This window comes from Peromyscus eremicus, chromosome 16_21, assembly GCF_949786415.1.
Source record: "Peromyscus eremicus chromosome 16_21, PerEre_H2_v1, whole genome shotgun sequence".
Taxonomy (NCBI): Eukaryota; Metazoa; Chordata; class Mammalia; order Rodentia; family Cricetidae; genus Peromyscus; species Peromyscus eremicus.
Window position 1 is genome coordinate 8,114,811 of NC_081432.1, and position 22,804 is coordinate 8,137,614.

The 22,804-nt window shown below is 48.7% G+C and overlaps 1 protein-coding gene across 3 annotated transcripts; it reads right to left on the reverse strand.

The window, feature by feature from the left end:
• Positions 1 to 9,103: 9,103 nt before the first annotated feature.
• U2af1 (U2 small nuclear RNA auxiliary factor 1) lies at positions 9,104 to 21,409 on the reverse strand. 3 transcript variants are annotated; one of them, XM_059281781.1, is made up of 8 exons: positions 21,276 to 21,409; positions 17,116 to 17,203; positions 13,803 to 13,869; positions 10,992 to 11,041; positions 10,812 to 10,910; positions 10,312 to 10,445; positions 10,136 to 10,228; positions 9,104 to 9,387 (listed from the first exon to the last, which is right to left on the reverse strand). In XM_059281781.1, exons 1-8 carry the CDS (start codon positions 21,317 to 21,319, stop codon positions 9,243 to 9,245), a joined length of 720 nt encoding a protein of 239 aa, XP_059137764.1. In that variant the 5' UTR covers positions 21,320 to 21,409; the 3' UTR covers positions 9,104 to 9,242. The 3 variants fall into 3 exon arrangements, with proteins under 3 accessions (XP_059137764.1, XP_059137766.1, XP_059137767.1); XM_059281783.1 differs by lacking the exon at positions 13,803 to 13,869 and adding an exon at positions 14,629 to 14,695; XM_059281784.1 differs by lacking the exon at positions 21,276 to 21,409 and adding an exon at positions 14,629 to 14,695 and having other exon boundaries at positions 17,116 to 17,152.
• Between the last annotated feature and the right edge of the window lie 1,395 nt (positions 21,410 to 22,804).

A 22,804-nucleotide genomic window follows, 5' to 3' on the forward strand; every position in this document is an offset into this window, starting at 1 on the left:
GGTCTGTGAAATTCTGTCTCAAAAGAGGGTGTGGGGGGGCGGGGCGGGAATAAACTTCCTTTGTAAAACACAGGAGAAAGAAGCTGACACTGGGTACCCACAAGTGTGCTGTGGGCACTAAGACTGGACAGAAAGCCAGAGATTCCACTCCAGCAGACGTAGGTGATGTCTAACACTCTAAAACAGATGCAACCGTGCCTGTGGGGAGCTCAATCTTAACCTGGACTGCACAGGTTGTACAGCAGGAAAAGAACGAGGGGCGGGGCCAAGCACTCCCAGGTGAAGTCAGGAGCCCCACCCGGCCCTGTCCCACCTCACTAGTGCCCTTGGTGGGCAACTAACATTGATCAAAACCTGCGGCCACCTCAGCCCTCCAGGGAGCTTCGCTGAGGACACAGCAGCGTTTCCCCGGCGTGAACCCAGGCCTAGGCCGGTACTTCTCTCCTTCAGCCCGAGACCCCTCTCCAGAGGGCCCTCCTGCTGGGCGCCCCTGGCTGCAGAACTCTTCAAAAAGCTAAGCAGGCACAGGTCGCCCGGCGCCATCCCTCAAGGTACCTTCGCAGAAAGGAAGTCACCGGGAGATCCAAACTCGGGAGACCCGAACCAGAACTCGCCTGGAGAGCACGCCCCAGGGCATCCTGCGTTCCTCCCCGCCACTCTTCCAGTGAGATTTCCCGAGGGCCATCAAGTTCCCATGCGCACAAACCGTCTGGCCACCTGACGTTCGTTCGGAAGGGGTGGTTGGGGACAGTGTGTGGCAGTGACGTGGGAAACCCTCTGTAAGTAGCAAGTTGCACAGCCGCGATCTGCTTCCTCACTGCACATTCCTGGTCTCGCGCGACCCCCCTCCAGGCTCCTCAGGAGGCACAGAACCTGCACCCCACGGGCCACTACTTCAATATTTACCCCACCCGGTACCAGGGCCCAAAAGAACAATTTGCGAAACAGCAGTCTCCATCCAAAACAGGGGAAATCGATGACCGTTACCGGAGCAGCGCGTCACCCTAGAACCTGGCTCCGGGCTCCGAGACTCGCGGCCATGGGGTCCAGGACTACGTGGGTGCTCAGCATAGGTCGATGCTTGCGGGAAGGGGGCAAGGGACGCAGGTCTCAGCGGAGCGGCAGGGGACCGTAGAGCCCCCCAGAGGGGTCACGGGGCACCCGGCTCGCAAGCTGGCACTGCTCTGAGCTTCCAGGTGCAGCTGATGCCAAGTCCTGGTGCAGAGGTTAGGAGTGCCCGCGGGGCACTGAACCCTGGCGCGGGACTCCTCTAATCAGTCCAGAGCTTACCTGAACTCAGATGCAGGAAAGCGGCTCCGACTAGGTTGGACTGGAGAGCGCGCGAAGACAAGATCACCGCTCAGTTGGGGACTCGGCGGGTGGCGGGTCTCGAGCCAACCCTGCGGCTCACAGCAGGCGCACGCGATTGGCCCAGCGACGGGGGGCGGAGGGCCGGCACCCGCCAATCCCGGGCCGCAGATCGGCTGCCCACCCACCCCACCCCACCCACACACACCCCTTTTCCCTTCCTACCCCCACTCTGGCTCCGCAAGGGGACGGCTGGACGCCCCACCTCCACACTCCGGTGTCTTTCTGTTCTTTGAGAATTCAGGGAGATGCCATCGCTCGAAAGTTTGGGAAGCTCTGCGGTCTGACTCACGTTTGTCGTCCGGCATCGGAGGAGGCCCCCGAGTCTGTACCCAAAGGTCTGCACCCTGAGGCACAGCCGGGCCGAGTGTCAGGGAGCCTCATTTTCCAGGACCCATTTCGCCCGAGGACATGCCGAGGACCTGGCTTGGCATGCTCGGGTCACGCATCGCTGCTCTGCCTGATGCTCCCAGAAAAGTGCCCATAGCTTTCCCAAGCCACCGGCCAGCGGGGCCCGGGTCAGTGGTGCCACTCGAAGGGCGCCCCAGTATGTCCATAGGAGGTTAAAATGGGCATGGTAGAGTGAGTATGCCTGTAATCCCAGCATTTGGGATGGGTGAGGATCTCAAGTTTGAGTTCAAGGTCAACCTGGGCTATATAGAGTCCTTCTGGGTGAAAAGAAAAAAGCAAACAAATAAATAAGATGATTTTGACGAGTTTCACCCCTGTGGCTAAGTAGTCGATCTTAGCTTTGTTCGTTTGTTTATGTTTTTCTAGACAGGGTTTCTCTGGGTAGCCCTGGCTGTCTTAGAACTCAAAGATCTCCCTGTCTTTGCCACCCGAGTGCTGAGATTAAAGGCTTACTGCCTTGCCCCGATTCTTTAATGTTTTTGTTTTTTGCTTTAAAAAAAAATATTTAGCCGGGCGGTGGTGGCGCACGCCTTTAATCCCAGCACTCGGGAGGCAGAGCCAGGCAGATCTCTGTGAGTTCGAGGCCAGCCTGGACTACAGAGTGAGTTCCAGGAAAGGCGCAAAGCTACACAGAGAAACCCTGTCTCGAGAAAAAAATAAAAATAAAAAATTATTTTGGTGGTGGTGGTGCATGCCTTTAATCTCAGCACTCAGGAGGCAGAGGTAGGTGATCTCTATGGGTTCCAGGCCAGCCTGATCTACAGAGCGAGTTCTAGGACAGCCAAGGCTATACAGAAGAAACCCTGTCTCAGGAAAATATATATAAAATGTGTATGGGCACTTTTGCAGGTGTGCATGTCTGTGCACCATGTGTGTGCAGTGCTCCCAGAAACCAGAAGAGGATGTCGGATCCCCTGATATTGGAGATACAGAAAGCTGTGAATCACCATGTTGGTGCTGGGAATTGAACCCTGGGTCCTCTGGAAGAGCAGCCAGTGCCCTTAACTGTTGAACCATCTCTCCAGCCCTGTTCTCAGCTTCTTGAGACACGGTAGAGAGCTCCAACTCCTGATCTTCCTGCCTCCCCACAGAGTTGAGATTGACCATCTGGGCCACCAAGCACATCCACAGGTGACGTTTGATCAAAGCGGCCACATCTTGTTCCAGGGAGAAACTTTATGGGCTGAAAACTGCAAGTGCCTGAGGCAAGAGCAAGGGTGGGTCTGAGAACAGGCTGCCAGCACAGAAGGAGGCTGGAGGGAAGGCGGAGGGGTGGAGCTTGGGGCTGGAGATCTAGAGATCAGCACAGGAGAGTGAGGCTTTTTGTTAGCGGGTTTCAGTATGCTGTGTTGAGCCTCCCAGTACAACGCATTCTGCCATATCAGAGACAAGATCACTAACAGGAAGGAGTGTTGGCCCATATTTAGAAATCCAGGTCTTGGAGTTGAAGGGATGGCTCAGTGGTTAAGAGCACTGGCTGCTCTTCCAGAGGTCCTGAGTTCAATTCCCAGCACCAGCATGGCCGCTCACAATCTGATGCCCTCTTCTGGTCTACAGGCATATATGCGGACAAAGTACTTGTTTACACAAAAAAATAAATCTAGAAAGATAGATAGATAGATAGATAGATAGATAGATAGATAGATAGATAGGAAGAAAGAAAGGAAGGAAGGAAGGAAGGAAGGAAGGAAGGAAGGAAGGAAGAGTAAATCAATTAATCAATCCAGGTCTTAGGGGGTGTGATTTGATCACATCCATGCTAATGGCTTAAATCCATGATGATAGGTGTCCTTAAGAGAAGATGAGAATTTGGAGGAGAAACAGCCCTGTGAAGATGCAGACATGCATTGAAGTTACATGGTGGACAACATACACGCAGCTAGGACTGCTTTGCCCCTGGCTGGCTGCCATCTCAAACAGAGAGAAAGAGGCAGAGGCAGGAAGAAGCCCCTCCCCCAGTCTACAGCAGCGTGTGTGTGTGTGTGTGTGTGTGTGTGTGTGTGTGTGTGTGTGTGTGTGTGTATGTGTGTGTGTGTTTGCATTTCTGCCCCATGCAAGTAGGGGACAAAAACGTGTTTAAGTTTTAAATCAAGTTTCTGAAGAACATTTGTATAGTATTTCACTTTATTTACAATTGACAACCTTGACCTAATTTCAGACTGCCAGAAAAGAGTAGGGAGAAGAAATGCCAGGGGCCTTTTATGCCTTTCTCATTGTGTCCCCTCCCACCACCCCCGTCTCTCTCTCTCTCATACACACACACACACTGTCTCTCACACTCTCTCACACACAGTCTCTCACACACTCTCACACATTCTCTCTCATACACACTCACACTCTCACACTCACATATACACACACACACACTGTCTCTCACACACACTCACATTCTCCCTCATACACACTCACACTCACATACACACACATACACACACACACACACACACACACACACACACACACACTCATGCCATCTGAGCTGTTGAAGCAAGCTGCAGACGGGGAGACACTGTCCTCCTTTGCTCTATGTTGCTGTGAAAACACTATTCTTGGGGGAAGAATGGGTTCCTATGGCTTGCAGATTACATTCTACCTCTGAGGGAAGTCAGGGCAGGAACTCAAGGCAGAAAACTGACACGGGAGGAGTGCTGCTTACTGACTTACTCAGCCTGCTTTCTTTCTTTTTCTTTTTCTTTTCTTTTCTTTTTTTTTGGTTTTTCGAGACAGGGTTTCTCTGTGTAGCTTTGCGCCTTTCCTGGAACTCACTTGGTAGCCCAGGCTGGCCTCGAACTCACAGAGATCCACCTGGCTCTGCCTCCCGAGTGCTGGGATTAAAGGCGTGCGCCACCACCGCCCGGCTCAGCCTTCTTTCTTTTATCACTCAGGACCACCTGCCCAGGGGTAGCACCACTCACAATAGGCTGGGCCCTCCCACATCTGTCATTAATCAAGAAAATTCCCCACAGACCTACCTAAAGGCCAATCTGATGGGACATTTTCTCATTTGGGGTTCCTTCTTCTCAGATGTCTCCAAATTGTGTCAAATTGGCCAAAACAAAACAAAATAAAAAAAAAAAAAAACCAAAACAAATGCTGCACGATTCCTAAATGGTCTTATAATAAAAACCCAGAGCCAGATATTGGGGTAAATGCTGAAAGATCAGAGGAAACAAGCCACAGCTACTTCTCACCTCGCCAACTCCTCCACGAATCCAGACTGAATGCGTCTGAGTCCTCAGCCGAAAGGCTCTCTACTTCCTGTCTCCTCACACCTTATATGTCTTTTTCCACCCAGCCGTATCACTTCCTATCTCAACCTTCCCAGTGCTGGGATTAATTACGGGTGTACTTCCCAAATAACGTTAGCAAAGGCATGAGATCTCAAGTGCTGGGATTAAAGGTGTGTGTCACCATTGCCTGGCTCTGTTTCTCTCCTAGACTGAGTCAATCTCATGTAGCCCAGTGTGGCCTAGAACTCACAGAGATCCAGACGGATCTCTGCCTCCCAAGTGCTAGGATTAAAGGTGTGTGGCACCACTGCCTGACTTCTGTTTAACTCTGTGGCTGGCTCTGTCCTCTGATCTTCAGGAAAGCTTTACTTCTTAGATTACAAATATCACCACAAACAAACAAAAACTAGCCAGCACAGTCATCTTTTCCCTTCAATAACTGATCATTTCCTAAAAACAGGACTGTTTTCCACATCCACAATGCATCTGTCATATCAGGAACTTAACATGGACACAAACTGTGCTCCAGTTGCTTGCCATTACTCAGAGTTCGCCAGTGCCCTCTGCCAAGTCCCTGGGTTTGGGCCCCCCTTTTTATCTGGAACAGCTTCAAGGTTACCCTGTATTTGAAGAACAGGTGTGTTTCTGAAGGGCCCAGGACAGGCAGTTTTGCAGAACGTCCATTGATTTTGATTTGTGTGCTCTTCCCTCCTCTTGGCCAGACCCAGGGAATGACACACTCTGCCCGAAGGCCATGACAGGGATGCTGAGTTTATGCCCCACTTCTGTGAGGGATTGTATTGTCTCCTGGCTGATGTTAACTTTCTGTTTTGTTTTCGACAAGATTTCACGTAGTCCAGAGTAACCTAAGAAAACACCATTGCTATAGAGCCAGTGGTGACCTTGAACTTCTGGTCCCGTCTCCACCTCTTGAGTTTTGGGATGACAGTTTATACGTCCCACAGGCTTCATACACCCTTGGCCTGCATGCTGTCAATTGGGCTCCATCTCCAGCCCTGGTGCCAACTCTGACAGCATGGCTGGGGTAACCCGCCTTTCTATCTCCCTGAGAAGGTCCCCTGCCACTCATCGTAATTACTCGGTTATCTTGTGACCTGACAACCATGGAGATACTTTGGTCTTTCACACTCTAATATCAACATTGAACCAATTTTTATTGACAAGTGTCATCAAATAACATGTAGAGAAAACCTTTGGTCACACTGTGCCCCGTGAGGCTGTCCCCACCATGTCAGAGCAAAATCCCAGCTTTTTCTTTTTCTCCTACTTGATTTACAAGTCACTAATTTCGGAGGATACACAGTTGAGCAGTAGTATCCTAAGGTCCTGACAGAAAAGATATTTTACAGAGATGACTGTGTCTCCCCATTTGGCCATCAAAAAAATCAAAGGCAATAGACTCCAAGGAACTGGAATTCCCTCAGGAGTTAAATGCTAAAAAAATAGCAATGAGGGCAGCTTGTCCCCCACAAAGAAATTTCACTCAGTTCTACTTATAAGACCACTTTGCAGGAGAAACCTAAGAAGAGACAATAATGATGGGCAGGACCACACTTTGATCAGACTGCTTTGCTGTGGAATAATCCTCTTGTACACTGTAAAGATTGTTACTCGAATTGGTTTAATAAAATGCTGATTGGCCAATAGCCAGGCAGGAAGTATAGGCAGGGCAACCAAACTAAGAATGCTGGGAAGAGGAAGGGCAGAGTCAGGAGTTGCCAGCCAGATGCAGAGGAAGCAAGATGAGAATGCTATACTGAGAAAGGGTATCAAGCCACGTGGCTAAACATAGATAAGAATTATGGGTTAATTTAAGTGTACAAACTAGTCAGTAATAAGCCTGAGCTACTGGCCAAGCATTTATAAGTAATATTAAACCTATGAGTCAATTATTTGGAAAGCAGCTGCTGGGTATTTGGGAGTTGCTGGTGGGACAGAAATCTCTGATTACACTGCCTAGCTGTGCACACCTCTGACCTTCATTCAAACCTAAACTCCAGGCTATTGACATGGCTGCCCCAGTAAAGGCGCACAAGTCCCGTAGCCTTAAAAAGCCAGATGCAGCTGTGGGGTGCAGATCTAGTCATGGAACTCATGGCAAGAAGCTTACAGACCAGTTAGCCTGGAGTGCAGAGAAACAAGGAGACCCTGCCTCAGCAAGGCAGGACCAGAGGAAACCCTGCCTCAGTAAGGCAGGAAGTACCAGAGGAAACCCTGCTTCAGAAAGGTGGAAGGCAAGAACCAACTCCTGTAAGTTGTCCTTGAACCTCCACATGTGTGCCGTAGTATGTACACCCACCACATGCAATAATTAAAAGAGAAACTTCATGTTGGAGTCCCCTGAAGACAGACTGGTGGGGGTGGTCATTGGGCTTCCTCGGGCCTCTTCTCAAGGTGGCCACTTTGAATAAATCCCTTTTCTAGTTTTCACTATTAATTTTAATTGGCCTATTGAGTGTGGGCAATCATGGTCTGTTAGGGCTGTCAGGCCCCAGACTGCGAACCTAACTGGGGTAACAGTACATTATCAATCAGTCTTGGGGGGTTGCTGGAGGTAGTGTCTCATGTCTGAGTCATGATATAAGCTGTCCATGTTCCTATTGTAGAAACTTGAAAGTCACTTTTGCAAAAACCCCACCCTTTCACTTGAACCTACAGACACCCGCTGTGTGACTGAAAGGGTATAAAAGGCTTCCTGTGTCCTATGCAGTTAGATTCCTACTCCGAAGCTGAGGCAGAGATGACACGCGCCCATCCACAAGGTGCGCGTGGGTAGTCCGTGTTGGAGGATACCTGTTTTCTCGACCCACCTGCATCAGTGGTTTCCTTGTAGCTTTGACAGACACTTGATCAAACGAACTCAAAGGCTCATGGTTTGAGGGGTCAGAGGTCACCATGGGGGGAAGGCACAGTGGCAGGTGGATCCCTAGCAGTGGGAATATGCAGCTCAGATCTGAGGGCACAGGAAGCCGAGCTTAGCCGGGAACTATACCTGTCAAGATCCACCTCCAGCCATCCATCCACTTCCTCTATTGAGGCTCCATCTGCTAAAGGGTTCCACATGTGGAGATGTTCACAGGCTCACTTCAAACCCTAACATCACTCTTGACATCTGAACTTCAACAAAGCCTGTCTTCCACAGGCGCAGCACACTTCAGCATCACCCCATGTGCCAACGGTCTCCATCAGACTGGGGAAGTAGTACCTCCTTCTGATGTTGTATGTCTGGGGGCAGACCCATGTCCTCCTACCCCAAGAGCAATGTTCCAGACACATGGGAGTGACCAGATGCTTACTAGGGCAATCCATGGGACAACCCAGTTCCTGTTCTGGGCGAAGAGCTGTTGGGATGAAACATGTAAACTCTTGATTCAGGCCTGGTCACAGTACCCTACCTCGCAACACAAGTTGTTTAGGGCGATACCCCACAGGAAGGCCTTGGACAAAGGTGAGTGTTCATGGGGCTTTGTGGCTGTGGTGCTGAGCATTTCCCAGGCATGTAAACACAAGCCAGCCAGCCAGTCCCACTCCATCCAGAGGCACTGCGGACACCCAGCTTGGAGACAGGTCAGGTGATCCATACAGGTCCCGGGGCTGCACCTCACCCCAGGACATATAACATTACCCATGGCCTGATGCTGGGGACTCAGAGGGTTGTAGCTAGACACGGCTCATTGGCTATGAAGAGCAGAGAAAGGCGGAGAGCCCACACGGCTCGCCAGAGTGACTGGAGCAGCTCTCTTCCTTATGAAGCTGCCCCCGTCACCTGCTGTGTCTTTATGCTCTCAAGTTTTGTTTATAACCAGTGATAGGAACCTACCCCAAGGACATGGGACTAGCATTTTTAGAAAAGAAACTACAGGGGCTGGAGAGATGGCTCAGCAGTTAAGGGCACTGGCTGTTCTACCAGGACCAGGGTTCAACTTCCAACACCCACAGGACAGCTCATGCCTCTAACTCCAGTTCCAGGGGATCTGACACCTTCACACCAAAGCACATAAAATAAATTTAAATAAATTATTAAAAAAGGGAAAGAAACTACAGACGAAAACTTTACAAGTCTGTCACACCAATACTGTATCACTACAAATTTTATTCAGAAACCCATCTTTGTTTTTTTTTGTTGTTTTTTAAAAAAAAAATCCCATTATGAACTGGCTTGTCAACCAACTACAACACTGTCTAGCAGACACACGATAAAAACAGCTCGGCTCAGAATCGCCCAGATCTCTCTCGGTCTCTCGACCGCCTCCTGTCACGCTCTCGTCCTCCACCACCTCCACCTCCTCCGCCGCCACCACGCCCACGGTCTCTGGATCGAGAACGCCGTTCCCGGGATCGGGACCTGGATCTATGCCTGGATCAAGGACAAGAATCAGCATCAGAGCACAGCACTGACAGATGAAGCCAGCAGCTTCAAGCCAAGCATGGGACGCACCCCAATTTTAGATGCTATTTTTAGGAAGGATGCACCTCCAAACTGAACATGTGTGATATACTCAGTATCCTATAGCTTTTACAACCAACCCAAATGCTGGGGGAAATCAGCACAGAACAGAGGCAGGATGGGCAGCAGTGAGGCCTGGATGCACACCCGGAAGACATCTACACTGACTTGCTGCTCACAGCCCTTCTCCAACCTGACCCACTCCTTGGGAATTGCTAGGCAGAGTCCATTAGGCTAATTTTTAGGGAGGAAGAGTTGCTTCTTGCTGACAATCAAAGCAATCCCAATAATATCTACTTCCTGAGCTATGTATATCAGGAGAGTGGTAGGGCTATCTAGATAGAACCAGTGAACTCACTTAACTCACACTGACCCCTGCTCTGCGACACAGGGCCAGGAACAAGAGCACAGTGCCCATGTCAGCAATACAGTGGGATGGCCATGTATGCAAACCAGACAAGCTGCACACCACCCGAAACCCTGCAGGCTCGTGCAGGTCTGGAGCACAGGCGTCCCTGTAGAGTGGGGCGAGCTTCTCCCAAGCACTTTGAAGTAATGCACCGGATCTGAACACACATTAGGGAAGAGGCAGTCCCAGGCCTGGTTTTCCTTTGGCAATGAGAAGCCTCCCACTTCACCATGCACCCAGAGGACTCACTTCTTACGCCGGCGCCCATACAGCTCCCGTCGCAGCTCTCTTGAGATTGGTTTCAGATGCATGAAGTTGCAAAAGCCCCCTCTTGTGCACTCTCTGTGGGTCAGATCCAGACATGTCACACTGTGCCCACGCTGACTGAGCTCCACCCACCACACCAGAGCGGTGCTCATACTTACCCCATTTCATACTGGCGGCAGCAGGCTTCCCTGAAGTCAGTTACTGGGGACAGCTCTGCATGGATTGGCTGCCCATTAAACCAACGGTTATTTAAGTCGATCACAGCTTTCTCTGCATCCTCCTCACGTCGAAACTGAAAAAACAAAAAAAAAGTGCTTGCCACTCCATTCCTGTGTTGCTATGTTTAATTCTCCACCCCACCACTGTTACACACACTCACTGAGGCAAACACTTATGGGCAGATGCAGTAAAACCTCGCCAATCCTCCTCATGACAGACCCCCGGACAGCCTAAGATCGCACCAAGTGTTGCCTACCTTTTCAAACCCAATCCACGAAGAGCAAATGTCAGATTGCTCCCATAGGAAGTTATTTCAGAAAAGGAAACAAAGCACACAGACTAATCTGTGCCAGTCCAAGCAGCTTTAACCCTAGTTAGTACTCTTCACTAAAGCCACAGCCACTAAGATGGCAACTCAGGACACCCCACTCGTCTGTACCTTGACATACACGTTCCCCACCAGGTGGTCTCCTAGGTTATCACAGACGTTCATCTCCTCAACCTCTCCGTACTTTTCTTCCATCTCAGTGAAGACTTCCTGAAGGGGAACATAGGTTGAGGAGCACTGTGCACAGTCCGGTCTCATGGCCACCCTCCCATCTTGAGCCCAGGTACTTACCTCAAAGAACTCATCATAGTGCTCCTGCATCTCCACGTCGCTCACAGCACCTGCAGTCAAAGACACCCAGCTGGTGAGAGCCCTGTGGCCTTGCTGTCCTCAAGCTCAACTGCTACAGTGACTGTCTAGAGGACGCCAGGCCAGAGCTGCATGCTACAGGAGCACCGAACTGCTTGTGATTTGGAGTTGCTGAGATCTTAAATGCCCACCAGCCCCAGTCCTGGCTACCAAAACCACAGCCAGCTTTAGTAGGTACCAAAAGGGTCACATAAAGTTCAAGGAAAAAGGTGACTCTTGGATTAAGACCTTTTAAAATAAAAATGTCTTCCTTAAGACTAGAGGCCAGGTAAATACACGGTATTCCCCTTTATTAGGTCAAAATGGAAGCTGAAACCAGGGTGAGTGATATAAAGAACTCACGTGCCTTTACACACGTGCCAACCATTGAATGCTACAAAATTCTGATGTGACTGAAACCCAAGCCATCAGACTTCAGCATTTTGGATCTCTCTCTATACATAGTTAGACCTTGTTGAAGGTGTTCCCAACCTCTGCACCAAGGTTACTCTCCATAAGCCATGCGGTAAGTGAAGTCATGGCTGTTGACGAGCACTTTTGCCCAGTCTCAGTCTATTCCAATGATTACTCCCTCGACCTCACTCTGAGACCCCACAGAATTGGATGTCAATAAAATCACATTCCAAACACTTGGGTGAGGAGGTGGCAAGGGCCCGACGAGGTTTAGGGGCCGTGCTGTTCAGGCTGTGTCTTCAATAACACCTTCTGTGAACCATATTCCTGGACAAGAGGAGAGCTCACAGGCCACTTGCCTCTTTTGGTGCATCACACCAAGGGCACCTGGCTGGGGCAGTATCTTGGAGCTCATTCAAAACTCATGGTATCTGAAGCGAAGATCTAACCTATGTTCTGATTCTGACAACTTCAGCTCCCTTTCTAACCTATCTGGGGTTGCTTTAGTTACTTTGAATTTCGAGGAAATGATGTGTGGCCTGAAAACTCAAATTTTATTGCATGTGCTAGGCTCTCTTGACAGGAGCCTGCCCCATATGTGGTACCTGACCAAGCCTTCAGGGATGCCCCACCCTGCCTGAGAAGGAACAGGTCCAGGCAACAGCAAATGGCTGAGAAGTATGTTCCACAGGCAGCTAATGTCAAGGCCTTCTGCATCTGGGAGAATTCAGAAAGGAAAATACTCCCATGCTCAAAGCTCTAAGTTTTAGCAGCTCTGAACTCCATCTGGTGGTGGTTTAGACCGACAACTACTTACTGTTCCATTTCCCAGGACTCAAAACAACCCCAGAGGCCGAGGGCAGCCCACCCAGACACTGATCAGACTACAACAGTGGCCTCGGTATATTTTGAACACAACTAGGAAATTACTACTTTTCTTGAAGAAATGCTATTCTTAAAACCGAGCTTTCTATTTAACTTTAATTTGTGTATCTGAAGTGTATTTTTCTACAAATGTCAAAGTGGTAACTCATTTGCTCTAAAATGAAGGGTTAGTTTCATTTACTTTCTACAACCTGGACTCCAGGAGTGGAAGATTTCATAAGAGCTGAAAATTCAGTTGACAGTATACCCAAACACACTGTGAATTGCAAATAGACAGCAAACACAACATCCTGTCAGTAAGCAGAGTCCCCAAGTAAACAAGCAGGCAAAGAACAATCACTGTTACCAACCACGATTTTTCCATTTGCTATACCCCAGGGCAGGGACAAGAACAAACGTTACTTCATAAAGCCACACACAAACACCTCCCTCCTCCTACAGATCTTACTTCTAAAGATAAAATAAATACACCAAGTATTTGAACCGAGGATTACCAGGTAAACGCTATCTCACTTAAGAGAGCTCTACTGTCAGGTCAGCACCTCAGCAGGGAAACCTATGAAAAGCTCGATCCACAGACACGTGCACCAGAGGCCTCCCAGCCTGGCCAGCTCCAGCAGGCGGTGGCCCTGGGACCATTTATTACCCAGGGTAAGCCAGCCAACAGTTGGAGGTTGCCCTCAGAGGTGTGCTGGATTTAGCCTGTGGCCATCCAAGGGGAGTCTACCTTGGGGTTGGACGCGATTGCACCCCAGTATTCCACTGTAGAACAGTTATCACTTAAATATAGTAATTCGCAGCACATGAAGACTCTGCAGTGTTTACTGATACCAGTTTAACCCTTCCTTAATTACCAAATGTAGCACACTACCTCCTGAAGCTTGAGGTGCTACCTATGCAAAGTGGGTGGCTGGACCCCGAGCATCTCTTCTGCTGAGTGCTCATCTGGTTAGCACACCTGCAGGGGTGCAGCGGGAACACTAGGTCAGTGCGAGCTGCAGACCCTCACCTGGGAAACACTCAGAACAAGGCCCTCACGCAAGAGCATGACCTCTGACGTGCAGAGTGTATGGAAATGAGGCTAGCGAAAGATAAAATCTGAATTTTCTAAGCAATTTGCACTCAAGTTCCAGAGAGTGAGAGCCACTCAGATGCACTGCTCTTCAGAGGGAAGAGCAGACCTCGAACTCAATCCCAGTGCATCCCAGGGTGACGGTCCAAGTGCGGAGGGAGCAAAGAGCAGCAGTCCCAACTACTTCAAGGGTGCCCTCGCCAGTCCTGCCATCCTCTGCCTAAGGGACAGGAGTCCAGCTCTCCAGCAGGTCAGTGGAGGCAACAGCTCCTGCCATTCTAGGAAGGCGGTTCTTGACACTAGCAGAGCAGACCGGGTGGAGTGGACACTGAGCTCTGACACGCAAGCCCAGGGGACCAGGGAAGGAACTTGTATGAACTTACAGCGCAAACCGTCAGCAGACTGGGAAGAGTTTTGAGGGTTACGGTAAATGTTCAAGAGGGCAATGGTCTGAAATACAAAACGCAACAACTTTATATTATGGAAATTAAATGTACACACTTAACCGGCTGCCTGTGACGATCCTTCAGTTGAGTCGGTGCTGAAAAGAGAGCAGGTTATTGCCCTAATGCAGAGGTGTCCCCTTAGTTGGTGGCTGTCTTGAACTACGCTAACACTGCAGTGCTGGGAGATCTCATGAGATGCCAATATCGCACTTCTGCCCACAGCGGACTCTCCACTGCCAAGTGCCAGCCAAGCAAGGACGGCACCGGCTCTTAGCTGACAGACTGAGGAAAAGCTCACACCTGCGACGAACCGAGCGCTGTACCAGAGAAATACAATAATCTCATGTCATGAAATCTCCACTTCCTAGAGGAAAAATAACGGTGAAATCAAACCCACACTTACTGGGCAACTTACCTTAAGATTCCTACATTTTAACTTTACACAAAGAACTTAAGGAGAAGGCCAGGGTTCAGTCACTGTAAAGCCGCAATTGGCTACCCGGGTGAAAACCCGCTTCCTGTGGGCGGACACTCTCGTGACAAACGTTAGTCAACAGGAGAGGCCGGCCAGTGACTTTCCCTAGGAGAAGCGCCTCCTGAGCGCGGCCCCTGTCAAGTTCTGGCTGTGCGCCACGCGGTTCCAGCACCGTGTCCTGTTTGCAACAGCTCTATGTCAGCAGCTCAGAGCCAGCGTTAGGTCTCAATTAAGAGTGGGCTCTTGAACACCATCGTTTAAAAAAATTTCTCCAACTGTGGGACTTACAGTGTGAGCCGTCAGCCGTCTGTGCACTGTTTTGGGGATTACGATAGATGTTTTGAATCAAGATGGTCTGCGGGGAAAAAAAAAATAAAAAGGGGAATTCTACTGGCTGCTGTGCATATATTAGACAATTGCAAAGAGACAGTTTGTTTGCAAACGGTTAACGTTTGTTTGTTGTTTTTCTCACAAGTCAGACACTTGTGTCTTGTGCCAAGTACACCAAAACCATCATATTATGAAAACAGAGTTTGAGCAGTGACTTGGGTCAAGTCAGCCAGCAACCAAGAAGGAACTGTATCTGTTCTTTTGAGCGGCCCCCGTCACCAATAGTAAGGTGCTTCAATACAAGAGAAGAGAACACTAACACTTTCTTGTACTTCAAGCCAGCACACACGAACATATTGAAAGGTCACATAATCATCAGATTCCCCACACAGTTATCTCTCTTAAACAAATGCACACTTCAATTGTATGCAGTACTCAAGGTCTCTGGTCTCTTAGCAAAACAGCCACACCAGTTGTCGTGGATACCTGACTCTTATTTACACTTTCTTGGTGGGTCTCTGTTTACATAATACAATAGTTAAAACATTAGCTCTTTTGCGATCCTTCTTTTAAGGAAAAAATCCTTTTAGCCTTTGTGCTTTAACGGGATCAGGCAGACTTGAAACCTTACACTGTACCGTTCTTCTTAAAATCAAGTTGTCTGAAAAAACAAACCATGTTTAAGTTAGTAAGCTAATATAGTACAGCAATCTCACGTCCACATCACTATGAGCTTACAAAGAAACCCACCCTGAATTACACTACAATTATGCAGGCCAACAGACTGTGTGACCCAGAGCACAGTTTCTCAACACCGTGCCAGAAAGAAAGCCGTTCTAAGTGCTCCTCAGACCATCGAGCTCAGCTCCCGCCTGTACTCACAAGGTGTAGGCGAGGAACAGTGTTTGGGACACGTCTGTTGCTGGAACCCACCTGGGAGCAAGGCTGAAAACCTCAGACCACATGCCCTTACCCACTGAGCTAAAGCAGTCCTACCACCCTGGGTCTGCACCTCCAGAGGTTTGCCAGAGGTTTGCCAGAGCTAACTTTACCAAGCTTCCTACTGGGGGCATGGTGGCGAATGGATGCCTGGTCCCTGCAGGTCTCCCCTGTCCTGAGGCATACAAGGGCTGTTCGTTGTAGGGAAAGCAGTGTCAAGGGGAAGCCATAGTTCCCTCTGACTAGTCAACCCAACTGAGATAATCACTGTAATGCTGAGCTCCTTATATTGTACGGGGCCCTGCCCTCCCTGCTGTGTTCTAGGCCACAGTGCTCAGGCCACTGGAGGCAACCATGGGACAGTAAAGGCCTTCTGGCTCAGAGGGCTGAGAACAGTCTCTCTCTGCCCACCACCTCACATGCCTGTTAACTACCCACAGACACACTAAAGGCATGCAGAGTCAGCAGCTTATAACCACTGGGTCAGGTGGGAGATTGTGCTAATAGTCAAACAACACACTCATGATATGACAGTTTAAAGCAGGGAATATTGCTTTGATAGTATTAAAATTCACAAAAAGAAAGGGACATCGTTAGGGTCATTAGAGGACAGATGCCTCCTACACTAACCATGGTTAGCCAGGGATAATTGGGAAGAAAAATTATTGTGCTCTCCCCTCTAAAAACATAAAATGCTGTGGTTCCTGGGGGCGTACATTCTACACCAAGGTCCCTTTCTTCTATCTCCTTGTATCAACTGGCTAATTTCTTAAACTCCCAATACAGTATGTAAGAGGGGGAAAATGTGTGAAAGAAAAACTGTATGCTAAAAAAGATGTATCCGAAGCTTAGAGGGCTGCTGCAAGCAGGCCTGGGCTGGAGAATGAACTCAACTGCCCAATTTAGACAGACTCAGCAAGACCTTCCAATCTCCGCCCTCTTAATTCATTTAGCAAGCCTCTGCTGGGACCAATCCTTGCCTCCCTGTCCCAGCTCTACCAAACCAAATAACGTGGGACTGAGTCTAACCTGGGCAGACCTAGGTCTAAGATGACAAGCACCTCTCAGTGAACTGGACAGACCCCCGGGGCAATTTATGCCCATCTTTATCATTAAAATTCTATGATCATGATGCGCCCTGAAACTGTGTCAAAGTGTGGACCTCTCTGGGGTACTAGAGCACGCTGGGCCCACTGACAAACATCCATGCTAGCATGCCTTGCCCAGCGACTGCATCCCTCTGCATCTACCAGCATTTATCTGAAGGTAGAACAGGGCGGTGAACCCAGCCTCAGCCAAGTCTCGACCACATTTTAAGAAGCTAAAGCTAAGAATAGCAGGACTTTCCACTGGGGTGGGATGGGTCCATCACCCTCTACAACAAATGCAAAAGACAACTAGGGAAAAAAGGACTTGCTACGTCCGAGGAAACATCCATCGCCTCTGAAAGCGCAAGAACTTTTGACAGTTTATGTGGGAAAAAAAAAAGCCCAACAACACACAAACCTGGCTAAAGGTCGGTTTATTGTGCAACCGAGAACATCTGTCTCCATGACGACATGCTCCAATTTTGAAATAAAATGAACAGTTGACTCTGTAAGGGAAAATAAGAACTGATTATTTCTAGGAAGATATGATGAAAACATCATTAACACGATCCTATTTCCTAGCTACTTTTCTTCCAATCACAGAAGTTCGGCAGCTCTTGGTGGCTGTGTTTCCTCTTGCAGGCAGTATGTTAGAGGTCCTAACTCCAGCTCCCTACAGAATGTTCTAATTCTAACCTGCTTCCTGTTGCTCTAAGCCCCACTCATTCTCTGGGTCCTGGATGTTAGCACCTATAAAATGAGGACAATGCAAAGAGGCACTGTTCCAAGAACTGAGTGAGATTATGTATTCTTATTCACAGGCCTAAGTGCTGCCATATCTCAAGAAAACACAAAACAAACTCAGGTTTGGAGAGGAAATTTCTTTGGAAACCTCACTGCAAACATGCTATTTGGAGACCTAGCTTGCCTCAGAAACCATCCAGGAGCACATGCCGGCCACAAAGCCTCTTTAGCACTGCTCAGATACTCCATGAAAGCACAAGCAATAACACCCATCAGGTGCTGGGTGGTCTGCAAGATCTGTGACATCAACTTCTACTTGATGCGGCTTCCCTATTGGGTTGCCAGCTGCAGAGGGAGGAATGCTGTTCCACAGATACTGTTAGCAAGAGCCACATGCTTAGGTCTTCACCCTGAGGGAAAGACTGAAGGTCTCAACCTCAATGAAATCTGGAACTGTGAAGAGTTATCCTCTAGTTATGAGCAGACAGCAACAAACACAGTAGAGTCTGTGAGTTTATTGGGAGAAGAAAATGATTTTGAATGACCTCCTTACTTTACATAACCTCATTTGATTAGACAGTATCTCTTTAGAAAATCAACTGAGGGCTGGAGAGATGGCTCAGCAGTTAGGAGCACTGGCTGTTTTTCCAGAGAACTGGAGTTCAATTCCCAGCACCCACATGGCAGCTTGCAACTGTCTGTAACTCCAGTTCCAGAGGATCTAACACCCTCACACAGACATACATGCAGGCAAAACAACAATTCACATAAAATAAATAGTTAAAAAAAAAAAGGTGTGTGTGTGTGTGTGGGGGGGATCAACTGACAATAAACAGCTTGCTGGACAAACTTCTGACTGAAAACACACAACAGTTCCACATCAAACAGCTCTCAATCCCGCACTCTCAGCAAGTACTTTTGCTTCAGTTAATGAATTATCTAAACTACTGAAACAAAACTACAAGGAAGCCGGACACACACCTCTAATCCCAGCACTTGGGAGGCAGAGGCAGGCAGATTTCTGAGTTTGAGACCAGCCTGGTTTAGAAATCAAGTTCCAGAACAGCCAGGGCTACACAGAGAAACCCTATCTTGGCAGTGTGTCGGGGTAGGTGGGGGTAGATTCTCTGTGTGATATTCTTCTTTACATGGCTTATTTTTTATATTAATTTTACTATCTCTTTAAAGACTTTATTTTTTAAAACTATATATTTGTTTATATAACTGTATATATCACCTTTTTTGTCTCTTTCAAATGGCGTCCAAGGAAGAAGGGTGATATTCATCTTTACATGGTTTATTATTATTATACAGGGTTTCTCTGTGTAGCTTTGTGCCTCTCCTGGAACTCACTTAGTAGCCCAGGCTGGCCTCGAACTCAGAGATCCGCCTGCCTCTGCCTCCCGAGTGCTGGGGTTAAAGGCGTGTGCCACCACCGCCCCGCTACATGGCTTATTTTTTTATATTAATTTTACTATCTCTTTAAAGACTTTATTTTTTAAAACTCTGTATTTGTTTATATAACTGTATATATCACCTTTTTTGTCTCTTTCAAATGGCGTCCAAGGAAGAAGGGTGATTTCTACCAAACTGAATCTAGGAAAATATCATAGTTTATAAATATCACAGCTAAATATCTGATTGGAAAAGAACCATACTTTACTTCTTAAAAACCCAAAAAGTTGCCGGGTGGCGGCGGCACATGCCTTTAATCCCTGTGAGTTTGAGGCCAGCCTGGTCTACAGAGTGAGTTCCAGGACAGTCAGGACTATTACACAGAGAAACCCTATCTCAAAAAAAAACCAAAACCAAACAAACAAAAAACCCCTAACAACAACAACAACAACAAAACAAAACCCAAAAGTTAACAAGCACCCCATGTTTCTGTTGCAGATGACTGTTCCTCCTGAAATAGCCTGGATTAAAAATTTTAAAAAAAGGCCGGGCGGTGGTGGCGCACACCTTTAGTCCCAGCACTTGGGAGGCAGAGGAAGGCGGATCTCTGTGAGTTCGAGGCCAGCCTGGTCTCCAAAGCCAGTTCCAGGAAAGGGGCAAAACTACACAGAGAAACCATGTCTCAGAAAACAAAACAAACAAACAAACAAACAAAAAAAAAAAAAAAAAAAAAAGCACTCTCCCAAAGTACTTATTTATTGAGACAAGGTCTCTATATAGTTCTGGTTGTCCTGTAACTTGCTATGTAGACCAGACTAGCCTGAAACTCAAGAGGTCCTCTGCCTTCCTCTGCCTCTGGAGTGCTGAGACTAAAGGCATGTACCACCACATCTGGCTTTGAATGTTTATTTTAAAGTACTTTACAGGTTTTATTTTAAATTATGTATATGTGGCCGGGCGGTGGTGGCGCAAGCCTTTAATCCCAGCACTTGGGAGGCAGAGCCAGGCGGATCTCTGTGAGTTTCAGGCCAGCCAGGTCTACAGAGTGAGTTCCAGGACAGGCACCAAAGCTACACAGAGAAACCCTGTCTCGAAAAACCAAAAAATTATGTACATGTGGCTGGGCAGTGGTGGCTCACGCCTTTAATCTCAGCACTCAGGTAGCAGAGGCAGGTGGATCTCTGTGAGTTCAAGACCAGCCTGGTCTACAGAGTGAGTTCCAGGACAGCCAGAGCTACAAAGAGAAACCCTGTCTGAAAAAAAATCAAAAAGTGTATGTGAGGGAGGGTGGATGTGTATACCTAAGCGCAGGTGCCTGTGGTAGCCAGTGACAATGGATCTCCCCAGATCTGGAGTTACAGGTGGTTGTGAGACACCAGATTACATGAAGCAGATTTGGGGAACCAAACTCCTGGCCTCTGCAAGAGCAGTTCACACTCTGAACCACTGAATCGTCTCTCTGTCTCTTTAATATATTTTAGACTTCCTTAACACAACACATACAGCCTTCCTCCATGACTTCCTGAGAACCCAAAACTTTATCCCATTTCTCTAAGACTGGCCTAGACCTGACACCCAGTAAAATGTCTCTACAGTGACTGCCGATTTTCAGAGACTTTCAGAATCATTCCCTCTTGCAAACACAGCAGATTCTATCTGTATAAAGGTGCCTGATCCATCCTGAAAAGTAGAACATTTTCAACAGTGAGACCAATGTGGCACCAAAAATGTTATCTATTGCAAATACAGGCTTTCCATCACAGATATCTGTATAAACCTTATACGAGATTCAAGAACACCAAAATGGTGACTACTTACTCAGAGCAGATTAAGCCAGTCACTTAATCTTTAGGTTTTCAAGGTAGGAATTATCCTTCAAAGCATCTGAAGACATTTCCTTTAGCCTAAACTTCAGCCAGCACACTGGAAATGAGTACGTGCCACGGTGGCATACAAATACAACCGGAATTATTGTTTTTTTTTTCCTCTTAACCCATGCAAACCTTAATTTAAATAGAAAAGCAGGTCCGCCAACGCTTGGGCAGTCAGGAGGTTTATTCCGTCGATACCGCTCCCAATGATCAGCCCCGGCGACTGAGTTTTAGCGAGGATGGTGCCACCGCACTTCCGACACGACACTCAAAGCCCAAAGTTCCAAGAAACGTGTTAACTCGCCGCAGAAGCCAGGGCTGCAGTGGGAGCGCGGCGTGGAGCAGAGTCCCGCGTGGAACCCGGCGCGGAGCCCCGTGGAGCGCGAGGCCCAGCCCGAGCCGCCCGCCAGGTCCCGCCGCCCGGCCCACGAGGCAGCGGCGCCCAGACGCGCGAGGCCACCAGGGCCTCCCCGCCCGCCACGTCTGAACGCCGCCATCGCTTGCCTCGGCTGGCACCCGTTGCCCATCGCCGCCCCGGCCCAAGCCCCGGCAGGCCGCCCCTACTCACTTGTCTTTCTCGGTGCCGAAGATGGAGGCCAAGTATTCCGCCATTTTCCAGCGGACGCCTCCGACACGGCAGCCGACGCTGCCTACTATCCCGACGTCCTCGGAAGACGTCACCGGACGCGACGACGCTCTCCACGCCCGTCGTAGCGGCGCCGTCCAATTGGGAGAGGCGCTGCCTGCGCGGGGGCGGGACGAAGGGCGCACGGAGGCACCGCCCCCGACCCTGGCGCCTGCGCACTCCCTGCCGCCCGGGCGGGTCCCGCGCGCTGCTCGCTGCCTGGGCAGTGAACTGCTTCTCCGCGCGTGCTCAGCGCCGCGGTTTCCCGCTCCCGCCTCTGGGACCGCGCCTTCTCCCTTTGCTGGCCCTCCTGCCCCAGGCCTCTCACTGGTGCGGCTGTAGATAAGGGCCCCCATCCGGCTTCCTGGAGGGATTTAAACCTACAGCATCCCCACAGTCACCAGCAATTTGACCAGTCTTCTGTCCTCCTACCCGTCCGTTAACCCCTCATTCATTAATCCACCCAACTATCTACTCATGTCTCACTCATTAATCCACCTATCCGTGTCACATCTATTTATCTCTTATTTGGAGACATTAAGAGAACAAGCCCTGGGGCAGCTATATAGACACAGACTACTGTGATGTTTGTTTTATTGTGTGTGTTTTGTTTTTCTCCAGGAGAGATCGGCTCATGTATGCTGTAGGCTATATGGCTACTATGTACAGCTACTGATGACCTTGAACTTCTGATCTTTCTGAACCTTTACTTGAATGTTAGGGTTACAGGTGTGCATTACCAATCAGGTTTATGTGATCAAGCTAAGAACTCTGTTGTGTGTTAAGCAAGCACTCTACCAATTGTGCTTCATCCCCAGCCTTGGCTGGTGTGATGTTTAATCTTCAAGTCAACTTCACTAGATTGTGGAGAAGAGACATCTCTGGGTATGTCTGTGAGGACAGCAACAGTCACTTCATACTCCTTCATACATTCCCCACCATGATGGACTCTATCCCTTCAACTATGAGGCAAAATAAACCTGTAAGCTGATTCTTGTCAGGCACTAGGTTATTGCTACTGTAAAAGTAACTAGTTCACCTGGGATGACAGATGCCCATTTGGAAGTCCCAGCAATTGGTCCAGCTGACAGAGCCTTTGGAAGAACACAGAGACCTGATGATATCAGTTCCTGCTAGTGGTCCTCCAGGGCTCCCAGGCCCCTGAACACACAGTCACTTTTCCGCTTCTTGTCTGTACACTCTTTCTTACTTGCATGCCTTTTTTTTTTTTTTTTTTTTGCCTCCTGAGTGCTGGGATTAAAAGCGCTCGAACCCTCATAACTCCCACTGACTGGCTAATGTTACCTGTACACTGTATTTCCATTTGTTCATGGGCTCAGCTGCATCTAGAACTTGATACTCATTGGGTGCTCATGAAACCACAGGTACCATCCTCAGTGAGTGGGACTCTGTGTATATTACATCTGGCACTTCTCCTAAACTGTGACTATAGGGGACAGAGAAAGCATCAG

Coding starts and splice junctions, on each gene's coding strand:
- U2af1 (XM_059281781.1), bottom strand. CDS start 21,319: ATGGCGGAATACTTGGCCTCCATCTTCGGCACCGAGAAAGACAA. Junction 11,042..13,802: donor GTCTGCTGACGGTTTGCGCT/GTAAGTTCATAC, acceptor CTTTGACTGCAG/GTGCTGTGAGCGACGTGGAG. Junction 10,229..10,311: donor TGCCGCCAGTATGAAATGGG/GTAAGTATGAGC, acceptor TCTGACCCACAG/AGAGTGCACAAGAGGGGGCT.